At 31.1% G+C, this 24,078-nt stretch overlaps 3 protein-coding genes across 5 annotated transcripts; all 3 read right to left on the reverse strand.

The window, feature by feature from the left end:
- Nucleotides 1-56: 56 nt before the first annotated feature.
- On the reverse strand, nucleotides 57-8,640 carry LOC108331838 (nudix hydrolase 19, chloroplastic). Of its 3 annotated transcripts, none has more exons than XR_008248252.1 (8): nucleotides 7,998-8,632; nucleotides 6,420-6,560; nucleotides 6,230-6,334; nucleotides 5,306-5,405; nucleotides 2,947-3,039; nucleotides 2,149-2,463; nucleotides 1,873-1,900; nucleotides 57-400 (listed from the first exon to the last, which is right to left on the reverse strand). XR_008248252.1 is itself a non-coding variant. In XM_052875881.1 (8 exons), exons 1-7 carry the CDS (start codon nucleotides 8,589-8,591, stop codon nucleotides 1,879-1,881), a joined length of 1,269 nt encoding a protein of 422 aa, XP_052731841.1. In that variant the 5' UTR covers nucleotides 8,592-8,640; the 3' UTR covers nucleotides 57-400; nucleotides 1,873-1,878. The 3 variants fall into 3 exon arrangements, 2 of the variants coding, with proteins under 2 accessions (XP_052731841.1, XP_052731840.1); XM_052875881.1 differs by lacking the exon at nucleotides 5,306-5,405 and adding an exon at nucleotides 3,165-3,189 and having other exon boundaries at nucleotides 2,175-2,463; nucleotides 7,998-8,640; XM_052875880.1 differs by having other exon boundaries at nucleotides 2,175-2,463; nucleotides 7,998-8,634.
- A 342-nt stretch (nucleotides 8,641-8,982) lies between these two features.
- LOC108331175 (peroxidase 25) lies at nucleotides 8,983-10,490 on the reverse strand. Its single transcript, XM_017565817.2, has 4 exons — nucleotides 10,217-10,490; nucleotides 9,894-10,073; nucleotides 9,630-9,792; nucleotides 8,983-9,475 (listed from the first exon to the last, which is right to left on the reverse strand). The coding sequence occupies exons 1-4, from the start codon at nucleotides 10,415-10,417 to the stop codon at nucleotides 9,048-9,050; spliced, it is 972 nt and encodes a 323-aa protein (XP_017421306.1). The 5' UTR covers nucleotides 10,418-10,490; the 3' UTR covers nucleotides 8,983-9,047.
- A 9,965-nt stretch (nucleotides 10,491-20,455) lies between these two features.
- Nucleotides 20,456-23,383, reverse strand: LOC108329845 (SPX domain-containing protein 1). Its single transcript, XM_017564193.2, has 3 exons — nucleotides 22,941-23,383; nucleotides 21,959-22,085; nucleotides 20,456-21,241 (listed from the first exon to the last, which is right to left on the reverse strand). The coding sequence occupies exons 1-3, from the start codon at nucleotides 23,208-23,210 to the stop codon at nucleotides 20,793-20,795; spliced, it is 846 nt and encodes a 281-aa protein (XP_017419682.1). The 5' UTR covers nucleotides 23,211-23,383; the 3' UTR covers nucleotides 20,456-20,792.
- Between the last annotated feature and the right edge of the window lie 695 nt (nucleotides 23,384-24,078).

Genomic DNA, 24,078 nt, shown 5'->3' on the forward strand with positions numbered 1-24,078 from the left:
AAAAATATTTTCAGTCATTACTATTTCGCAAAGTTCAAACAAAACACCAAAATAAGTTTTAATTTTATTAAAAAGATATTAGAATATATAAAATAATTCATAATGATTTTTCATTAAAAACAATACATCTAGAATAATCATCATAATGACTAAGTACCTAATGCAGTGTTCGCTTGGAGTAATTACACTGTTTACGCTAATTGGTGAGCGATAATTTTAAATTGTTATGCGTTCACTTGAAGTAAAATGCACGGATGGATTTGAAGCGAAACGTGGGATCCCTCTACAACTCACTCACCGCGGATGTGATGAGATTTGACACGGATGGATTTTCCAGTGTTTCTGCTTTGGAAGATGAAGAGAATGCTGAACATGGAGTCAGAGAAAGCTTTGAAAGAAGCTGTGAAGCGGTACATGAGTCGGTTATGAAGATCATAAAAGGAAAGAAACATGAAATGACATATAATGAAAAAACCTATCTACATGAATTAATATTTGGGCATGTGTATAATATGAATAATTAGTCATAATTCACTTTTACGTAACAAAATCTATCTACATGATATATAAAGTTAATAATATTTTAGAAGAATGATTCTTTTATAACATTTATAACTTATATATTTTTGTGTCCACAATTATTATTTCTACTTTACTCTTTATAATATATTCTTTTATTCAATTTTCAAAGAGTAATAGTTATATTTTTTTCATTTATTCCACGAATTTTTGTTATTAACATATTTATTCTTATTCCACAAATATTACATTTAAAACTAAATTCATTTCACTAAATTATATTTTTGTTACTTTTTAAAAATTAATTTTAATTATAATATTTTATTTTTTACTCTTTATAAACATTTTTACAATTAAATATAACATTAACAAATAACATTTTATATTACTTTAATAACTAGGAACATTTTCGTAATCTTTAATTTATACCAATTAAACAAATTTTTTAAATTTGTCAAATCAATCAAATCCTACACTAATTTTCACAAACTTTCTTTTCAAATCCATTCTCAATTACCTCCAAATTCACTCAAACAAATAATAAAAAATTTACTTTCAAATCCTCTCAAATTCATTGAATCACTCACCCCAAATCATCTCCCACAAATCCTCACATGTGAACAGAGCATAAATGTCAAAGTGAACTAAGACAAAAAGAGAGAGATGAAATACATTGAGAGATACTACTAGAAAAGAAACTATGATAATGTTTTTTAATTGACACAACTCAATACAATAAACTGGATAACTTAATAAGTTGGACACAAACTACTATAATTTGACAAGACTAAAATAACTTAATTAAGCATGTGTAGAAGGATAGAGATTATATATAAAATACATATAAGTTACTGTATTTATAATAAAAAAAAATATGAACTAAGTTTAAAATATAAATAAAAAATAATACTTGTAAATAAAAGACAAAAATAATATATCTATCTAAAATGTCAAATAATCTAATATATTTAACAATATTCTTGGACAACTTCTCACGTACTCTATCCTAGATGAACTCAAATACTAATGTAAGTTAAATGAAATACAAATGAAGCTTACATGATATTGTAGCTTTTACACTTGAACTTTAGCTTCTATAATACTCAATCATTGAAATTCATGAGCTAATACAACTTAAACTAAATACAAATGAAACTTCTTAGACACTCTTGTAATAAGCATGCATTCGTCTAAACTTTTCTTACATTTTAAGATTGTACAATCCAAAATATACTTTCAAGATTTGGAAATAATTTAATTTTTTATTAAAAGTAAAATAGTCATTTGGAATGCAGGAAGAAAGGGTGTAGTTTGCCTAAAAATTAAGCTTTCATTGGTCGTAAAGACTCATACCTGATGTCAAACTTCTGCCCTAGATAGTCTGTGCTCAGCAAAGAAAAATGAAATATAATGTAGTCAGTCTTATGATGATTCATAATATCGAACGTGTTTAGTATGAAAAACAATGTAAAAAAATCAAAGGTATGTAAAATGAAAGGTAGGTGTCTCCAATTCTTGGTGTGTGGATTATTCACAATTTTTCATGAGAATCTCGTCACTGGTGAGGACACCCCTTCACCTTCGTGAGATACACAACAATAATAAGAAAAGCATTATAACTAAACATGCCTTGAAAAATAATTTGCCACTCTTACAAATTTGACATAGAGCCACTAGGTTGTTTTGAACGGCATTCAATGCCATTTATATCTTTATCTGGGAATGCCCAGGAGGATATAAGGTGATGTGCTATTGCAAAGGGTCCAGGAACAAACATTGGAGCAAGTTCACCACTTTCCACATTGAACTCTGTAGACAAGCTGTGAGTCTTTTCTACTCCCTTACACATTTGTTCTACCTTTGCTGCTGCAGTTTGTTGGGCTTTCTTGTATTCAGTAAATGTCAGAGCTCTTCTTACTTCTTCTCTACTATGCCACTGAGCATCTAGGTCAGAAAATTGTAACATATCATTTGTCACAGTTCCAAAAACAAAAGCAGAGGAGGTAGAAAGTGCAAAGTGAGGAGCAGGCGAATGATTTACATTGTCACCAAGATAGGAATGCAAATTGAAGTGAAGGATAACAAAACTTAAGCTTAACAGTTTCCATGCATATCCAATATTTCCCATCCTCCCCAATCTTTTTCTTGTTGCTTCGAAAAAGAAAGAAATAAAACAAAGGCCAACAATGATTGCAAACCAGCAAGACTTCTAGAGGTTCAGGTTTACCACGCCACCATGAGAAAAGAAAACTACTGGCATCCTCTAAGGCTCAATTTTCAGCCAGACAATGCAACTATACCGAGTGTGTGGCACAAGTACAGATTCTCCACACACAATTTACAGTCACACATTATAATTAAATGAATTGAAAGTTGCGTCAGGTGAGAAATAAATAGTACGTCAATGCACGTAAATGCTGGATATACCTTCCAACTCTTCTTTGTCCACATTTATTTCAAGGGATTTTGCATATGCAAAGAACCCTACCATCAGCTGACATGGCATGCTATTTGGTCCAACTAGAAACAAAGTCAATAGAAGCAACCGTCAATAAATATAAAAGAAGGGAAACGTTAAAATTTGTAATTTTGATGAGAAAGAAAACACAAAAATATGCTAATTGAGTACACTAGATTATCTTAACCTTTACTTGTTTGCATTTGAAAATCCTGTGTACAAAAGAAAAAAAAATTACAGTTTTGACAAACATCTACATTAACTCCGATTTAAATTACATTTGATAGAATCTTTGAACACAATAAAAGCTAATAACTCTTCAAAGCTCTCTGTATGTTAAAAGAATCACAACAGTACTTACATTTTAGAATTATGGTGTTAAACATATTCTAGACATTAACTTTGACTTAAGTTACTTTAAACATGATCTAAGCACCATTGGACTGCAAGTGATTGATTTACTAGCTATATTATTGTAAAGGAAGAAATAGGGTACCTGCAACAAACAGATCCTGAACTAACATGAAATCTGGAAGAAAATATTCTCATCTTTTTAAGAACTTAGGGTCCAAACATAGGCCTTAACATAGAAGGCCCATTATTAAAAATGTACTGCAGAAGAAAGAAAAATTAATCAATGTTACGGAGAATGAATAGGGGAGGAATAGTATAAATTGAGTGAATAGCCGGGGTACATGTGGGTTTTTTCTTGTAATTGAATTGTATTTCAGCTGTAAGGAATATTTCACTAGGTAGAGAATTAGTCTCTGATTCAACAGTTTATTGATTCTTTCTACACCGTGATGAAGGCTACAGTCAAGAATTTAGAATCTCCAATAGAGAGTTCATCAAGAAGTAGGCATCACAATTAGTATTGTCAAAATCACAAGTAAACTCGTGAACTCATACAATCCTACGAGTTTTGGGTGAGTTTCGTGCTCAATTGCATAGAAGATCGCACCTTGTACAGATAGTGAGTTCGAGTGGAAAATTGTTAGATCATTGGTGACGTTTTAGTCTATTGTAGAGGCGGTGGGGTCTAGTTGCATGAATCAAGCGAGTGATTAGGGTTACGTATAAAAGAAAATTGGCAGTGAACATAGGGTTTGGGTGTGCAGGGGTTGATATGTGAAATGAGCTTTATGTTTGGGCCGATTAAGGCTATAAGAGATCATCCAATTGAACCTGACTTTCCAGGAGCGTTGCAGTGAACAAAGGACAATTATCAACCTTTACTGATTTTAGGCACTGGAACAGTGAATAAATTGGAAACAGAAATTCCTGTGGTGTTGCTGAATTGGCAGGACAAGCTTCCCAAAGAGTCTACTAGGGAAGATCTTTCCTATTTTGTAATCAGTTTACAGATTTCAACATTGAGGACAAGGTTGTTTCTAAGGGATGGAGTATTGTTAAGAATGAATTTAGGGAGCATCTAAAATAGAAAAAGCCTTTACAGGTTTATTATAGAACGAAAAATAAGAGAAAAAAGGGTTGTAAACAAAAGTTGAGTACAGTTGACTAGGTCAAGTAGTTAGTTATTTCCTTTAAGTCTGTTGGAAGTCTTTTACATATAGGATTCCTTCCTCTTCAGGAGAGCACTCCTTTTAGGGGTATACTTTGTATACCTTGGTTCTTGTAAGAGGTTTGTTGATAATCAATGCAGAAGTTACACAGTTCTTTTTATGTCTTGAGGTATCTTTGTATATCTTTTTCATTTTAGTTCAAGAGATTCCTAACAGAAGGAGCGGATATTTTCTTTGTAATTGAACTGTATTTCAGTTGGAAGCAAACATTAAGTCATTGATTATTTCTACTCAGTTCTCTATCCTTTCTTTTAAAACCTAAAGACCGAACACCATCCTCTTTTAACCTCGTGTAGTTAAGCAAAATAAACAAAAAGAAGTAAGTCTCACTTTAAATTAACTTCTAGCTCACAAAAGCTAAGTTTTCTTTGGTTTATGAATATTTATCAAGACATTAAATGAAATAGAATCTTACAAAGTTGAGGTATAAGTTGATTTAAACTTACGAAAGAAGCTAAGTTTCTTTTACCCTCTTGATTCATTATATTTTATTTTTATACACTTAAAAGCTTCATTCAAACTGACTCCAAAAGAATACTGATAATTAAATTCTTTGGATATGATACTCTATAGATAGAAACATCAAGTCATCACAAACAAAATTTTAATGGCACAAATAGCCTATAAGATTTACTATCAGATGTTCATACAGACAAATCTTCACATTTTTATCTCAAACACTGGTGAAATGATAAAAGTACAAAAGCCTAGAAAAATGAAAATTGTTATATAGAATACACTATACCAGGCCATGGTTGAGAACTATGATATACAACTTCTCCCACTTCAATACCAACTTCCTCCCATGTTTCTCTTCTTACAGCCTCTTCTAAGCTTTCTCCTGGCTATAGGCAATGAGAGTACACAGGAGAAAAGTTTTACTGTATTGATCGAGGAGGAATAAAATTAAACAAAAAAGCAATTGTATCATGAATTCTCAAATCAAAGAAACCTGACTTTAAAGATATCCTTTAATCGGTAGTAGAAGGTTGAAACTTTTGACTGTTTAAACCACCTAAGGAAGCATTTGCAAGGGCTTCTATGGACACCAATTAGAATTATTTTATCATACACATACTTGGTTAAGCTTATGCAAGTAGCACTTTGTCCCGATAAGTTTATTTTTGCTTGGTTTGATAAGCATCATAATGAATCTTATCAAAACAAGCTTATTTCAATACCCTCTGAATTGCAACTAGCAATTATTGACTTAAGATCTAATATGTGATAAGATCTTCAACATGAAATTAACTAAACTGTTTACCCATACATATCCTAAGTGCAGCTGTTCATTAAAGCTAGCTTATTTTGCTTTCAAAGTAACTTATAATAAAAAATATTTGATAAGGAAAAAAATTTGAAGCTTATTCATACATGTTCTGGATGTTAGTGCTAAGGGTACCCAGTAAAAGGAAGTGGAAGAGTTCCGGTGTTCAGACTAAATAAACAAGAGCCTATACGATCTAAGACCAAATATTGTCATTTTAGCAAAATAAATGGTATTGGAAATAAGGTAACTATTGGCTATTGCAGTGGATACGCAAATTCAAATTAGGTTCCCCCTACATGTAATCAAATTACTGGAATAAGCCACACTGTTTCAGGTAATAACAGCACAAGTTCAGTTCCTAAAAATATTAAGTGGTCTTAGATTAGGTCAAGCATGCACCTCTATAAAACCTGCCAAGCAGCTCCACATTCTAGGTACAAATCTTGATTGTTTGCTCAAAAGGGCACGATCATTGTCTGAATCAATTACTAGCATAATGACCACCTGCATAAGTTTAGATAACCACTGAAATTCAGAAAAACTAGATCAACCATTGATCACTCAACTATTAGAACACAGGATGTCAAACCGGGTCAACTCGTGGATATATCCTCTTTTTGCATGATTCATTTGAACATTGTTTCCGCCTCCCAGCTTCCATTGGCACTGTTTTCTCTCCACAATGTCCACAAAATCGTGATATATTATACCATTCAAGAAGTGCCCTGGCCTGGCCAAACACAGTAATTAGAAAAGTAGAATTGCCTATTTCCCTTTGCCTATCAGTATTGCAAACTGAAGTAGGATAAAAGGTCAAAAATCCAAGAAAATTAACTAACTGCAAGCAGCTTACATAATTATTTCAAAGAATATGATTGATCCATAAAACAATCCAGTACAATGTATAACTGATTCCAAGCTCGTAAGTAGTAATACAGTACAATGTATCCCACATCGAATGTCAATTCATTGAGAGGATTATTGACATTGGCTGAGCATTAAAAAGTGGAATTTGGCTAAAACAAAAACATTCTATATCTTTGAGGGAATCAAAGTTTATTTGCCCAAACACCAAAATCAATTTCCCACCCCTTGACACTTTTCTATGTAAGATTGAGTTAACAAAGTTAATTATCACTAGAAATCCTTAAACACTATAACTATTTGTAAGGCATATTTAACCATTAATGTCTAAAATACAGGATCAATTTTTTACAGATATTTAGTAGAGGTCATTCCTAATGTTTCCCCCAACACCATCTCCCATATAGGCAAGCTAAATTTAGTTGGTGAGCTAAATTACCTCACTATAAGTCTTTCTGACATCATCTTTGTAGTGAGTGTAGTAATTCAATTTTCAAACTCTCCTTGTCAAAACCATTGATGCAGTCATATAGATCCTCAAGTATATTAAGAAGACCCCTAGAAAAGAACTCATTTTTTGAAGATAAGAGAAAAAATCAAATTGTTGGGTATTATGATGTTGACTAGGCAAAGCCAGCAAGCAATAGATCCTCTGCTTCATGGTATTTTGTTCTTGATGGAAGTAATTTAATATCATGGAAAAGTAAAAAACAAAAAGTTGTGGCAAAGCCAAGTGTAGAAGAAGAACATGGGGCAATGACTTTAGGCACTTGTGAGCTCATCAAGCTAAAACAACTCCTCAAAGGCCTTAAATTTGAATAAAAGTTCTTAAATGCACCTTGTATGTGACAACCAAGCATGCATGACACATTGTTTCTAATCTTGTCTTTTCCAAAGATATTGAGGTAGATTGTCATTTCAAAAGTAAAAGAACGGAATGTGGAAACATCACACTTATATTTGTGAACTCCAATGAAAAGTCTAACGTATTGATTCATTGTTCTCTATAGACAACATACTGGTGGTATTTACTTTTCTCTACAAATAAAATACTTGTGATAACTTATACCCCAATGTTTCTCTATGTTATGTCAGAGTTTAACATTAACAATAATATAAAAGCACTGAATGGACATGAGAAATGAGAGATTTTTTCAGCGTTTATTTAGCTTACTTAAATTGTAGGACTAAATTTAAACACAATTTCAATGACCAAATTGAAAATTCGGAGATCATGCCAGTATATACGATGTACTTCTGTATTGCAAACCCAAGTCAGAAACAATAAAGAAACGGAACTTACATGACCGGCAATGGCCAAGCTCCCCATGGCCTTCAAATCGACCCAGTCGGTAGCAACCATGAGCGTTCTCAGCTCGACAAAGCAGAGCTTCATGGCACCAAATTCAGCCACCAAACTACTCTCCCTTGACAAGTCGATCGCCCAATACACCGAATCCTCGTCCGCGTCGTACCCCAAATACACGAACGAGTCCGCGCTCAGGTTCGCGCCCAGCAGCCTCTTCACTTCCTCCAACCCCAACCACGCCAGCCGCCACGTGTCACTGCTGCCCGAAGACGCCAGGGGCCTCCCGTTTCTGAAAGGTAAAACCTTCAAATTCACGGACACGGACTCGCCCGCGGTCTCCGCAATTCGCGTTTTCAAGGTCTCGTGCGCCGCGGCAGGGGAAAACGGTTCGACCCGGTTAGGAGTCCGGGACCGGAGCGGGTTGCCGGCGAAGGCGTGTGTGCGTAGGTTTATGGACATGGTGGTGGTGGCGGGGTGGTGAGAGAATGGTCGTGTGAGCGGTGGTGGGAGTTTGGTGGAGAGTGAGAGAATGTATCGTGAGAAGAGTTTTGAAGATGAGGATGGAAGAAGATTGAGGAGCTTCAGCATGATTGTTCCATCAACGGTGATGTAAGAAGGAGACAAAGGAAACTCAGCACGGTTGCTGCTGACAAAGCCTCATGAACCGACATCTGTATCCTTTGACCTTTTCTTTTCATTTTTCGGCTTTTCTACATGGTTTTTAAAAGTTTCATTATGTTCTTTAACAAAATATGTCCTAATTTTGTTTTTTTATTTATTTTAATTTAATTCAATCTGACTTAAAGTTTCCTTTTTAATAAGGTATTATAAGCAAGTTAGATTCTTTCACCTGTTATGGGACCACACAGGTGTGTTAAAAGTCTCACTAAGACCAATTTATAGTATAAGGTTAGACTTAAAATCTAATTTTTTTTTAACATTTTTACGAAACAAGGGAAATATTATTAGATTTCCACAATTAGAACATTACAAATTATTCAACCCAAGCAAAGCATAAGTTACTGAATACTCACAGATAATTGTTTAATATAAATTAACTTTTGAGCAGACCTTTCTAATCTCTCCTTGAGTACCAGTCTTCACCTCTACACTACTCAGTTTAACCATAGCCTTGGGAAATTCGTAATTAAATCGTAACCCCAATAACCCTCTTATATTCCCTGCATAATTCTGCACTATACTTTGTGTAGCAGGGTCTCCCCACAGCCTCTGATCTGACTCTAGAATTGCATTACCATCGCGCACATTTTTGAAGAAACTAACATCAAATTTGGTCGGACTATCTATGTCCAACGACACCCTTTTCAAGCCATCTCCTTTATTTGGACACAGTGCTTTAAGTTGGCCTAAGAAATCTTGGTCTATAGTTGGATCTGAATTCCCAGTGGTGGTGAAATTATACAATCGGTAGCTGAAGAATCTGCATTCAGTTTGACCTATGGTATGTGCCCCTGTAGAGGACAACTTCAAGTGTCACGATCATATTCTTTCTACACCATTTAGTATTGAGTCAAGATTATCTACTGAGTCTTTTCTATCATTTAATATAAGCATATATATGAATGACAAGTATAACACATGCAATAACAATGTTAGAAAGCTCACCAACAAGGGTTACAAGGTCATGATCATCTAGGCCTTTGTCAGAAAACTTTTTCCTTTGCACAGAAATAGGGTCAAGTGGAGATGGCAAGTTTGAAGCTTGAGATGATAAAGAAACCCTCCCATCTCTTCTTCCTGTAGCTACTGACCAACTTGGACCATCACTCTGCCATTTTAAGTGAGAGTTCAGTATATGGTGAATCATTTGATAGAGTGATGTTTCTATGAATTGAATGTGTGGAGTTAGAGATTGTATTTATTTAGTACCAAGTCTACTGCATCACGTGCTGCCAATGCTAGTATGTCAGCACATGAGACAACACCAGGACACTTGGCCTCAAGTTGTGATTTTGCATCCTCAATCACTTCAAAACCTCTTAGACCAGTGTTAGGTAACGCATTCCTCTCTGCAGAAGAGCCTGCAATCAAAACTGAACCATCGCAGCCCTGGGGAAAACATGTAACATAACTAAATAAACAAACATGTAACGTTTCTGTCATACAATAACATAAAAAAGTTATGTAAAAGAATCATGAAGATGAATATTATTTGTTATTGTGGGTTGAAGATGAAGATGAAAGTAGGAAACCTGAACAAAGCAATCATGGAAGTGAAGCCTGAGAAGGGCAGGAGCAATGGTAGGATCTTTATTGAAGTAGGATTGAACAGTGGACCGAACCGTGGCCTCTGCGTTTGGGCAGGAAGAGGAGTAAAACCCGGTTTTGAGCTGGCCCTGTGAACCCATAATGGTCAAAAAAATGGTTAATGAACCCAACCATAAGTCTCCCATTTGGTGCTAACTTCAAACAATTTGGTATTTGATTATTCACTTTCCCTTCTTCATATATGTTGCAAGCATTTGCTCACTTATATAAGGGTGTTCTAAGTGGGAAGAAGTGGATCTTCCATCATCATATTGTTAATCAGGCTTTCTTAATATGTGTCATGTTACTAACTTTAATATGGCTGTGATTATTTTTCAGTATTGATCATTAATTTTATTTTGTAAATTGAAGAATTAATATATTAAACATTTTAGTTTAAGTATATTGAGTTATTTGAAATCGATTTAAACTCATGTTTCTATATTAAGTAAAAGTATAGAAAAATTATACTTTTTATATACATAAATTTTTTACATTTATTTAATATTATTTTTTTTATTTGTTATTTTTCCTTTTCTTAAAAAAATATAAAAATTTATTTTTTATAATCATTTTATTTTTATATTGTTTATCAAATAAACGTAAAAGTGTCATTTTATACATATTAAAAAATATATGTTATATTATTTGAAATGTTTAAAGATAATATATGTTAAGTCTTTTTTATTACAAGATATGTATCATATGATCTTGAACATATATAAGTAAAAAAAAAATAGAAGTCAAAAAACATCTAAATATAATTAAAATAGTTAATATAATAATAGAGATATTAATTCTGAGATTAACTCAATTTGATCAATAAAAAAAAAGTTTGTCACTGTTGCAGAGTGACACTACAGTCACAAATCACAATTTATCTGCCTAGTGCGTTCAGTCATGTCAGATAAATACAAAATAAGAGAAGAATTGAGTTTAATTGATTTTGGTAGAGTCAGATAGCATTTTGGTAGTATGAGAGTATAATAGTTTATAAATTTAGCAATTTTCAGATGCCTTAAACAGGGAGAAAGAAAATGTAACGTGGAATGCATTTCAAGAATCTCCCTTAGTCCACCAATAATATTTTATGTCAATGTGAGGCACACAGTGGCAACACAAGGAAATGCCCACCACAGTATAACTACTTTTCATATAAATTTCTTCCTCAATTTATATTACTTCTTTTTGGAGTACAATTCTACATATCAATAACTTTTTTTTATTACTAGTTGGTAAACATGCTTGATTTAAAAAAATAAAATTTAAAAATTAATTAGACTTTCCTTTTATGATAATTCACTTTAATAACTTAAAAGAATTGAAGTATTTGATAGTTAAAATGTAACATTTCATCTAAATAATATAAAACAATATTATGGAAACATAAAAAAATAAACTAAAAGAGTCAAGTAAAAAGTATATAAAAAGGAATAAATGTTTTTGAAATCTCACCTATCGAAATTCATTATCAAACATCAATATTACTCATCTAACGATCCCTTTATTAGTCCAGTTAGTTTGTAGAATTCTATAGAACATCAATTCTACATAATTTATATTCCTCAACCTCAAATGTTCTAACTCCGACACCTCCACATACATCTATAACTTTCATTTGTTATTTTAAACCTTAATTGAACTCATCCAAGTATTTATGATTCAACTTAAACTCTATTAGTCTTATTTTTTCATGAATTTTTAACTCACTCAACTAAAACACCATTCTAAAGCTCAAAATTCATTCCTACTCGTTTCTTATCACAATTGGTAAACTTAACTTCTAAACAAGTCTTAAATAGCCTAGAAACACACTTTAAACCTCAAGATTCTCCATCTCACCCTTTCTCAAAATTTCACCTATCAAAACTTTCTTTTAGCTCTAAACTAGCCTACAACTCTTACCAATTCACTACTCCTCAATTTAATATCATCCCTTTTTCTTACCTAAGATTCTATACAAGTTTTAAATGCCTCTAATACCGATCCCAAACATCATTTATCACACCAAAGTTGCTCCTCTAGAACTTTACCTACCAAAACCCCAAACTAAAACAATCCCACAACACTTCCTTTTCACTACCTACAATCCTACATTAGTTTTGTACCTAATTAGACTCTGACACAACATCATCAAATGTTCAAACTAGTACAAATTCTCAAGCATACCCAACAATATTCATTAAGATATAAACATCATTCAACAATAAACTCTATTATAACATATTCAACCAAACAAAATTTCTAATAACATATCAAACCAAAATTCATGCACCTTACCACAAATTTAAAGATAAAATTAGCTTCCCTTACCTGGTTGGAAAACTCAAACAACTCTACAAAACAAACTCTCCCTACCTCAGCTCAAATAACTCTATTAGTATCTATAGACCATAGAATCATTATCAGAATACGTTCTTAGGACCACTGATCGATAAGAAACTAACAAGAAAAGATGGATGCTACATGTGATGACACAAAACTCGCATGCCTCTTAAAACAACGAAACAAAGAAGAAGGGTAGAAACTAACTTACTCTAAAGAGAAAACCAATCAGTTAGAAATGGAGGTCTTGCTGTCGTGATCATTTAGGTATCCTAATCATCAAACATATATCTTATGAGTTAGAAGTCTTAGACGGAAAGGGGAGATAACTTAGAAAATTAAATTTTAGAGAGATAATTAGTATTTTAAATAATGAAACTCATTTATGAAATTCTATTTATATTATTGAATTATGTTAACATTAAAATAATTGGTTTTATTATTCTAAAACACCTCTCAAATTTAATTCTCTATTTTTTTAAATTCTTACATAATATGTAAAAGTAATTATTGTAAAATAAATTAATCAAAAAATATCAAGATAATAAATTTAAGTCTACATATTTATCAATAGTGATGTAATAAATCCAACAAATAATAAATTTTATAAAATTAATTTTTAAATAATTTTGATATCATATTAAGATAAGATAATGATTAAACTTAACTTAATTTCACTGAATCACATCAATAAGGTAGGTTTGTCCTGGTTTATATGTTACAATATAATATGTTACAATTTAATGTTATCTTTTAGTTGATATAAAATTTTTAATAAAAGAAAGTTAATAATATAATAGTTTAAGCATACAAAAGTTTTAAGATTGTTTAAAACAAAAATATAATGGTCAATTATAAATGCATAACTAAAAGGAAAAAAATTAGCATTTTCGCATGTAAGGAATAAAAACATATATCCCTTATTCAAAACAGCAACATGAATAAATAAGAAACAATTTTTTCTTTTAATTTGTAAAATTATTGCAGGACTAGAGTAATGAGAAATGCTAAAATAATAAATGGATAAATAATCTTACTAGTGCAAACTTTTGTTCTTTTTTGTATCTATTTCACATTTTTTTACAATTCAAGTGTGTTTCTTTTTTTTTTTTTCTTTTAGTGTCTCCTTCTCTAAGTTTTTTTATTTCAATCCAAGAGGTGTTTCCTATAGGAATGATAATAAAAAATTTGTAATAGGTAGAGAATGAGTATTTTAATATTTGTTTATAAATAAATAAGGTATAAGTAACATATTACTGTTATCTATTAGAAAGTGAGTTTTAAGCCTAATTCAACCTCACAAAATCGGCTTTTAAGGTGAGGTTTGAACCTCACTTATTTATATATTATAATTTGGCTTTATCTCTAGTCAATGTGAGACTTTCAACACATCCCCTTCACGCCGAGGTATAGACATCTCGAAAGTGAGAGTAGAATTAATGGGTGGTTCGATAGTGGCCCGACAACGGGTGGAATAGAAATGCTAAAAAAAAAGAAATATCGCTAGGATTGGCTCTGATACCAAATTAGAAAGTGGATTTAAGCCTAACTCAACCCCACAAAACTAGCTTGTAAGGTGAGGTTTGAACCTCACTTATTTATAAATAAGTGAGGTTCAAACCTCACCTTACAAGTCGATTTTGTGGGGTTGAATTAGGCTTAAAACCCACTTTCTAATATGGTATTAGAGTCATGACTAGAGCCTATCATAGCAAGTTCTACGTGGGCATTTCTGTTTCCACCCGTTGTCGGGCCGCTATCGGACCACCCATTAATTTCTACTATCACGCACGAGATGTCTATACCTCAGCGTGAAGGAGGTGTGTTGGAAGTCCCACATCGACTAGAGATAAGACCAATTTATAATATATATAAGTGAGGTGCAAACCATACCTTACAAACTGGTTTGTGAGGATGAATTAGGCTTAAAACTCACTTTCTAATATTAACAGCGAGTATTTGATATTTGAAAAAAATTAAAATTTAATTTATATTTTATTAAATTTAATTTAATTTATAACTTATTAGGTTAAATTTAATTAAAATAAAATTTAATTTACATTATATTTTTTATTTTTTATTTTATTTTAAAAATTAGTAAAAATATTTTGTTCTAAATATCCATGGGTATCTACGGATAACCGCACGTTTTAAACCTACAAATAATTTTTAAATAGGTATTTGACAGATAACAGGTCGGTTAACGTGTTGATTTTTGTACTCATCAAGTAATGGGTAAGTACTATTTGTATATGATCCGTTGTCATTCATAATCTTCTCCCTCTTGTAAATTATGTTTTTATAAGGAGAGGATGTTTACGGTTTTGAGTACGAGACTCGTCCAAATGTTTAGAGTGAATAATTTATATCTTCTCTTTTTCCTATTTGCTCTTTTATTTTATTATTTTTTATTTTTAATGGGTGGTCTGATAGAAGCCGGTTTTGTGAGGTTGAATTAGGCTTTAAAACTCACTTTCTAATATGGTATCAGAGTCATGTTTAGATCCTATCCTAGCGAGATCTAAGTGGACATTCTGTTCCACCCGCTATCGGGCCGTTATCGGACCTCCCATTAATTTCTACTCTCACGCATGAGATGTCTATACCTCGGCGTGAAGGGGGTGTGTTGGAAGTCCCACATCGACTAGAGATAAGGCCAATTTATAATATATAAGTGAGGTGCAAACCTCACCTTACAAGCCGGTTTTGTGGGGTTGAGTTAGACTTAAAAACCCACTTTCTAATATGGTATTAGAGTCATGGTTAGAGCTTATCCTAGCGATTTCTACGTGGGCATTTTTGTTTCCACCCGTTGTCGGGCCGCTATCGGACCACTCATTAATTTCTTCTATCACGCACGAAATGTTTATACCTTGGCGTGTGAGAAAACTCACTTTCTAATATTATCCACGAGTATTTGTTATTTGAAAAACCTAAAATTAAAATTTAATTTATATTTTATTAAATTTAATTTAGTTAAAATTAAAATTTAATTTATAACTTATTAGGTTAAATTTAATTAAAATTTAAATTTAATTTAGATGTAATTTAATTTACATTATACTTTTTTATTTTTTATTTTATTTTAAAAATTAGTAAAAATATTTTTTTTAAATATTCATGGGTATCTACGGATAATCGCAAATTTTAAACCTATAAATAAATTTTAAATAGGTATTTGACAGATAACAGATCGATTAACGTGTTGATTTTTTTACTAATCAAGTAATGGGTAGGTACTATTTGTATATGATCGGTTGTCATTCCTAATCTTCTCCCTCTTGTAAATTATGTTTTTATATGGAAAGAATGTTTAGGATTTTGAGTACATACTTGTCCAAATCCAAAATCCAAATGTTTACAGTGAATAATCTATATTTTCTCTTTTTCCTATTTGCTCTTTTATTTTATTGTTTTTTATTTTTTATTATTTTATTTTTATGCTTTTCTGTCTATTTTTATTTATTATTATTATTAAAAAAAAATTCAATATATATATTTCTATTTTTCATTTTTCATTTTAATTTTTTTAATTTATTTTAATTTTTTCCTTTTTTTATTTTTTGTGTTTATTTTAATTTTAATTATTTATTTTAAATATTTTATCTCAATCTTTTTTATTTACATATCTTATTTTTGAAATTTTTGGAAATAAAAATTATTTATCCAAACAAAATTAAGTGTTTGATAAAATGAAATTAATTTTATTGACATGTTTCTTATGCGCTAAGAAATGTGTTTATGTGTAAGAAGATAAAAGAATATTGTTTTTTATGATAACTTTATAATGTCTCACAAGAGAAAATTGTGATTGTGGTGTAGGAGTTTAGCTTGTTCTTCTACAACATTAATTATGATTATGAGACAAAGAATAAAAGGTTAGTGTCCTCCATTTGTAGAGAGATAAAATAAAAAGATAAACAGTTTCCATCTATCTGTTAGTGGATCATCAGCACATTTGTTTGCACTCTTGTAAGTACTTATAATAGGAGAATTATTTGCAGAGGTAAATTTAGATGCAATAATAACTATAGTGGTGTTGATACAACTACTTAGCTTTCACATATCAATGAGTAGATCAGAGAATATTACAATGACCATATATTGCCATTTTTCAATTTGACGTGTACAATATTCACAAACATCTTTAAGTAATGTTTGTAATGACTTACCCTTGTTATCTAAAATGATGTTTTTGTTTCATTATGATACAAGGTAATGATGACACATGTGTCCCCATGGTTACACAAGGATCCTATACTACTTTGAAGCATATCTTGTGTAGTTTTCACATTGCAAATTAAATATAAGATCAAAAACAATTTTGACATATTTATTTAGCATAGCACATGATTCATATATTCAACATATAATTTTCATGATGAACGAAAAACTTTAAAACTTTTACCACACACCCTTAAAGGCATTACAACTTGAAAAAATCATCACACCTCTATACATTCATGATCATCTCCCAAGCCTATACAAAATATACTAACATTTTATAATTTACTTTAACATTCATTCTTACTAAGGTTAGAAACTTTGGGAAAAATAGTATCAATTACATTTACTAAAATAAGATCTATATAGGTGACAAAGGCATGGGAGAGGACATCCACTCTAAAATAACTCTCACAACCTTTCAAAAGTCCAAATAAAGTTTAATTGATTATTTGATTATTTTAATAAGTTTAATTAATTATAACATATCAAATTGGAATTTATATATATATATATATATATATATATATATATATATATATATATCACTCTCAAAATAAAGTGTGAAAACGAGCGAATATTGGATTGAGATATTTTGAAAATCAGTTTTTGAGAGAGAATGGGTGATGAGAAAACTAATTTGTTCTTTCTTGAAGCTTTTTATTTGAGCAAATTGTGATCAATATTTTGGTTGGAGCAAGAAAACAATTATTCACTTGATGTATTTTAATATTGTTGTGTTTATCTATTTTCTAGCCAATATTGTACTTATTTTTCTCTCATGTATTTGTGTTGATTTTACAACTTGGATAGAATTTCCAAGTCGATCTTGTAACAGGGTTTTATGGAATAAAGTCTTGTATTTTTGTTGTTGTTTTATTTACTTGTAAAACTTGAAAGTATATAGTGTAACAATAGGCTAATGTGGTTGAGTAATTAAATGTAGTTTTTGTGATATAGTAAACCAAAATGAATTTTTGTGTATACCTCTCTCTTTCTCTTTCCTTATATTCCATAGTATACCATGTGTCTTGATATTTTTTAGATGTGATATTTAATATGCACTTAGTGTGATCCATTGTAATATGTTCAATCAACTTTAATAATTTATCATCTTATTATTTCAAATAATTTGTATGGTTGAATTCACCTCCTTTTTAAATTTGGATTCTAAAATTGTTAGAAAATCTAAGATTGAATATCAAAGTATGTTAAAACAGTTATAATCTCTAAAAAAATCATACTGAAGGGAGACAATATTTAAGTGGCTTGATGTTAGGATTGTCAAAGACAAGACAAAAAGTACAAAAGTACGATAAAATTGTATTGTTGGGAATCCAAGTGTAAATCTAAGTCCTACATTGGATGGAAATGAGAAAGTAGAGCACTATATAAAGATAAAAGACTCATTAATTTATAGCCTTAATGTTTTGGATAGAGAGTGATGTCAATCTCTTATGTGGTTAGACTCATCAAACAAAAATATGAGTGATTGTTGATTAACTAACAAACATTACTCGTTTTCTCCCAATCATTGTATTAGAAAAGATTCAAGATTTACTCAAAATTTTTGGAAAAGTTTCCAAAAAGTCTTAGGAAGCAAATTGAATCATTTTGGAGTAGATGATATAACAAAGAAAACAATTCAATCATTTGGAGATTTACAACGAGCTTATGTGATGAACAACATGGAGCATAGGACACCCGTTTATCTTAGGTTGAATTGATGTATAACAACAACTTTCACACTAGCATTCAAATGCACCGTATGAAACATTGTATGAGAGAAATGTAGTTGTTATATTCGTATGAGACGGGACAGACAATGTCACTTGCTCTAAGTATGATACAAAAACATCATGAACAAGTTAAAATGAATGGAGAAAAGATAAAGACTTTACGAGGTAGTCAACAAGATTATTATGATAATGGAAGAAAGTTATTAAAATTTAAAGTTGTATATTATGTTTTCTTGAGGTCTCACCCACTATAGAAGTTAGTAGAGCCTTAAATTCTAGGAAACCTCGCCTGAATTTGTAAGACCTTACAAAGTCTTAAAAAGGATTTTTTTTTTATCTACCAAATTGATTTGCCACCAAATCTATCAAACTTACACTTTGTTTTCTTCGTAAATTAACTTAGAAAATACATCTTTGTCTCATTCCATGTTATAGAAAATACATCTTCGGCTCATTCTATGTAATCAAACTTGAACCTATCAAAGTTCGAGATAACCTCACTTATGATGCATTTCTTATGAACATCGTTGATTAATGTATCAAGCAATTGAGCTCTAAAATAATTTCTCTAGTAAAAGTGACTTAAAATCTTAATGAAAAATATTCTACATAAAAATCTTAAAAAATACAACGAGAAAAGAATATTTGAATATTTTTAAAATCAATAAAATTTTGGGACAAAATATCGAAAATGGTAAAATAGTTATAACATCTTATATTATACTTTATAGTATACAAATAATAATTTTAATTATTAATTTAATATGTTTGTTTTCATTATATATTGCAAAATGATTTATTTCTTCTCATTGTGCAAATGAGTAAATTTTCAACCAATTTTGAATTATTTATTTCATGTTTTGAATATACATATATGTAATTTAAGATCCGATATATCTATGCTAAGAGGGGAAAATACAGATATTAACATCACAACATTAGTTATTAGTTTTTGTATTTGGGGCATTGGGAGAAGTTTTTGTAAAGTAAAATCTATTAAGCATTTTTTACTAACTTTAAAGAAAGAAGAACTAGTTTAGTCATAAGTCTAGAATTCTCATTTAGTGATTTTTTTATCTCTTCCTCCATTTTTTCTTCAATCTTCCTCAAGTATTAACTACTAATCCGCCATTCTCAAAACCCACAATTTGAGCACTCTCAATCAAGAAAGCAATCACGGGAAAGAAATATTAGAGCTATTATCAAATACCTATCTTTCTAAAAATACTCTTTTTTCTAATAATCTTTTATCTTAAAAAACTTTGAAATTTTTGTTGGGCTCTAGAGACAGCTCTGTATAATGTTCCTTATGTACGGAACCAACTTCACGAAGATGTTTACTGTTCGACTGTTGCTTTCTACGTCCTGATTACTAACTACACCTCTAAGTATTGTTCTGGAAGGAAATGTATTCCAAAACTTTTGTTGAGAAAATCTTATTTCAAAAATCATATTTCGAAAATTTTGAAAAGCTTGTTCTAAAATTTTTTTAGAACATGTAAATTAAAAATCAATTTTACGAAAGGTAAAATGTTTTAAAGGATGTGTGGAAAAGTTGTGGGGGTAGAGGAAGTAAAAGGTTTACTGTACAAGCTAGACGAGAATCTTCACAATCTAAACCAACCCAAATGTCTGCGGCATATTCTAACAAAAATTATAGGGAGAATACGTTTTTTCTTAGTTGATAATCCATGAAATAATCTCCTTGTCCAAATGCAAATGAATACCTTGTCCTTTTTATATTCCTTTTCTAGATCGTATTTTACAACTGTTTTATGATCCAGTTTACAACAAATAACAAGTTTCTCTTCCTTCTCTAAGAAAAGTTTCTCTCCCAAGTATATGAACTCACACTTTATCATTACACCATAAACCAAATTGATAAAGGCTTGCAAAGATTTCAGAAGGACCCAATAACATTATAAACTAAATTTATGCGTAGAACTCAAGGAATTCTTATCAACTATGAGACGTGTGTGCGTATAAAAGTGTTTGTACGTGAGCTTCAAGTATAAATACATGTTTTTGCACATGATCATAGTTGGAGAAGGTTTTTCGTCTTTCTTATATGAGTCTAAAATTCTTTTGTGTCAATATATTCTCTATCTTCAGCATTTTACATCCGTGTTGTTTGTTATCTGCGGCATGTTACAACTGGATTTTGAAATCAACAAAAAGGTGAACTCTCATGGCACACTAACTCGACTTCAATCAACCACTGTAATCCAGTAGATTACTTGGCTGTCTGTTCCAGAATTGGGATTTTGTTCCATGTTTCTTCCAAACCACTCATCTGCAGCGGTGGCAATGAAAACATGCTTACTGTTGAGCTTCCCTTTCTAATTTCCTGCAAAACATGTAAAGCTGTAATGGTACTCTTCATGTAGAGGCTCTCGTCGATGTGCTGGTTGGCTGCTAACTCTTTAGGCATCAGCGGATCCTCATTATTCTTTGTGCTGGTTGAAGTTGAAGCCTCACACCCCTCAGCTTGGGGAGTTGCCTCACCGGAAATGGAAGGATCATTCACCGGGAAAAGCTGATCCAGCATTGTTTCACACTCCTTCACAAGTTTGTAGAGAAGGTCAGTGGTGAAGAAAGGCTGTTGCAAGACCTTCTGAATGAAAGGCAAGCGAATGAGAGCACCAGTTCTCTTGTCATACTTCTTTAGTATTTTCACTAGTCCTGTGACAAAATTGAAGCATTGAGATGACTCTTAGGCAAATCAAACTTCATTGTAGCAGAAAATACTTTAGATTAAAAACATCACTGCAATTCAATTTTAAGCAACAGATTTTATCCCCCAACATAACATGTGGGTTGTGTATATCTTTGGTTATAGGACCATGTCCGAACATTAAAGGGCGAAATATCAATTTGGCTTTTAGTTGATGTCATCTCCGAAAATTTAATGCCGGAATAAGTGTGGAATTCGTTATTGTGATTAACTCATGCAGTGGGTTTACCAAAATGTTCAACTCAAAATCGGTTGAAAGATCAAGTTTTGATCTCATTGATCCTCTAGTAATGAAAATTATGCTTGATATTTCGAAATGTTTTTTTTAGCTCATAATATTTCACACATCTGAAAATTTAAATAGTAATTTGTATAGGCAGTATGCCGCACTCAAACACATATCTAACTGGAAACACATGTAAGTCTGTCTCCTAACGTTCTTTATATTCATTGTTTTACAAAGCTGCCCACACAAATGTCATGATCTATAGAAAATCTTTATATGGGAAACGAAACCCTTTTTCTAATATACTACTACACTTTCTATTGCATTTAGTCAGACCGTAAGTTACATAGCATGCTTCAGTTCATATGTTAAAAAATAGTGCCTATTGTGGGAATCTTATTTAAAAACATAACATTAATATGTCAAAAGTTGAATGTACCTGTGTAGTTAAGAGCACTATAGTTTTCGAGCAAGACCATCTCTCCATGGAAATCCACAATTTCCTTGCGAATTTCCATTAACTGCTCATTAGAATCTTTTACTTTGGCCACCCTATCTTGTAGCTCCTGCACGTTTCAACCACAACTCACTGTTACTTGCGCGCCAAATCTAGGGTGCTCTTTATTAAGCTAAAGGTTAAGAATAAGTAGGGGCAAAGGTGCTGCCAAATTTTCAATTCATTAGGTAAGGTTTATCTTCTTTTAATTAATAATCAAACCTAATTATCATTGAATTAGATTGGATTAGTAAATTTAGTAATTTTTTTTAAAAAATATTTTTCTAAGAAAATATCAATTTATAGAATTAAAATTTAAATAATTTTTCAATGATTAATATTTTCCTAATCAGATATAAAAAAAAACAATAACAATTAATACCAAGATATTATTTTTAGAACTGAAATTAAATAAAAAAAATATTAAACACAAAATGTAAATTATATATATGAACTCATAAAAGATTACTTTTGTCAATCCAATCATTCAATTAGAATTCACTATTTTCATCATTATTCATGTCGATTTTTTTAAGTGGTACAATGTTTTACAGTGAATATATTAAAAAACGTAGGCCACATTAAGTTACAATATTCTATAAAAGTTACCATGGTATCCCTCTACAAATATTAAGGGGGTAACCGCTTCCATAAATACAACTACACTGAAACGCTTCTATGATTTACTTACAGTTTTATATCAACAATTTTTTATTTATTAATAAAGGTTTATGTCTGCTATATTCGCATCAGATTCCAAAGCTATCCAGATATCAATTTGTTAACAGTTTACTTTTAAATAATTTCAATTAATATTATTCGATATATTTTACAAAAAAACAAATCACACAATAAACAACTTGAAAAGAGTTGAGTGAAGTGGTATTTATGCAATGAGGAAATAAGAAAATGAAAACTCTACTACCTTCAATTTGATGATGCACTCTTCCTCTTTCTCCTCAAAGAAGGTGTTGAATTTGTGGAGTTCTTGTTCGAGCGAGTTCCTGAAGTCGATTTCCTCCACAGACATGTCCGCATCGAGCCTTGCGCGTTTCGCCGGGCGTTCCTCCGAGGATTTGGGGGCGGCTTCCACGAGTTTCAACTTCTTCTTCAGTTCCTTGTAGGAGAGAAACTTGTCGCGCCATTGAGGCAGTGTTTTCTCGATCTGGTTGCTCAAACTCTTCCCGAATTTCATGGTTACGTTAACAGATTGAAGAAATGAGAGAGAAAAAGAAAAACTTTGAGAAAGGAAGAAAGTGAATGTGGTGAAGAATGAAATGGTGGGGTTAAAAGGAGGGAAGAGGAATCGTGTGACTGGTATAAGGGTAACGAGGAAGAGAATATTCGTGGGTGTTTTTGGATATCCAATGCGAATAAGAGTATATTTAGGGTTTTATTCCTTCCGTTTGGAACGTGGTCGTTTAGTTATCTATTCACAGATTATTCCTTCTTTCTTCTAACTTTTCAATAAAATAATATTTTATTTTATTTTAAATAATTGTTTTCCTAAATGGTTTAAGACATTTGTTTCCATTAAAGTAAACATGTTTTGTATACTATTATTCTGTCAAAAATTTATATTAAATAAAATTTATTAACAACAGAAACCTATTTCTTTTAGTTAAGTTTTGCCTCAGTTCTAATCTTTTTTAATAGGAGAATTTACCAACTTTTTATTGTACTCTGCTTGAAGAATATTTTCCCACAGTATACCACTTTTGTAAAGACAATCATCCAATCCCAACTTTTTACTGAAAAAAAAATATTAAAATTATAAAATAATAAACTAAAAATGTTTTTAAAAACAATAAATTTTAAACGATAATTTTTTTATTACACTGAATTAGTTTTTTTTTAAGTTTCGTTAAAAATGAAAAATAGTTTGAAATTCTAATTAAAATATCAATGGAATTATTTTATTAAAAGATATATTTGTCAGTATAGTACTAAAGCTATTAATAGAACAATTAGTTGTAAACTAATTAATATTAAAAGATTATTATGACTGTCTTTTAAATTTGTTATTTTTTTTTCATATAAAGTTGTTGTTTATGATTTAAAAC

This window comes from Vigna angularis, chromosome 4 (genome assembly GCF_016808095.1).
Source record: "Vigna angularis cultivar LongXiaoDou No.4 chromosome 4, ASM1680809v1, whole genome shotgun sequence".
Classification (NCBI taxonomy): Eukaryota; Viridiplantae; Streptophyta; class Magnoliopsida; order Fabales; family Fabaceae; genus Vigna; species Vigna angularis.

Coding starts and splice junctions, on each gene's coding strand:
- LOC108331838 (XM_052875880.1), bottom strand. CDS start 8,591: ATGCTGAAGCTCCTCAATCTTCTTCCATCCTCATCTTCAAAACTCTTC. Junction 6,561..7,997: donor GCTTGGCCATTGCCGGTCAT/GTAAGTTCCGTT, acceptor GTGTTTGGCCAG/GCCAGGGCACTTCTTGAATG. Junction 1,901..2,174: donor AGTGGCTCTATGTCAAATTT/GTAAGAGTGGCA, acceptor TGCTGAGCACAG/ACTATCTAGGGCAGAAGTTT.
- LOC108331175 (XM_017565817.2), bottom strand. CDS start 10,417: ATGGGAGACTTATGGTTGGGTTCATTAACCATTTTTTTGACCATTATG. Junction 10,074..10,216: donor TCCATGATTGCTTTGTTCAG/GTTTCCTACTTT, acceptor TGTTTTCCCCAG/GGCTGCGATGGTTCAGTTTT. Junction 9,476..9,629: donor TGACCTTGTAACCCTTGTTG/GTGAGCTTTCTA, acceptor TGTCCTCTACAG/GGGCACATACCATAGGTCAA.
- LOC108329845 (XM_017564193.2), bottom strand. CDS start 23,210: ATGAAATTCGGGAAGAGTTTGAGCAACCAGATCGAGAAAACACTGCCT. Junction 22,086..22,940: donor AGTGCATCATCAAATTGAAG/GTAGTAGAGTTT, acceptor TGAAACGTGCAG/GAGCTACAAGATAGGGTGGC. Junction 21,242..21,958: donor TAGTGCTCTTAACTACACAG/GTACATTCAACT, acceptor ATTTTGTCACAG/GACTAGTGAAAATACTAAAG.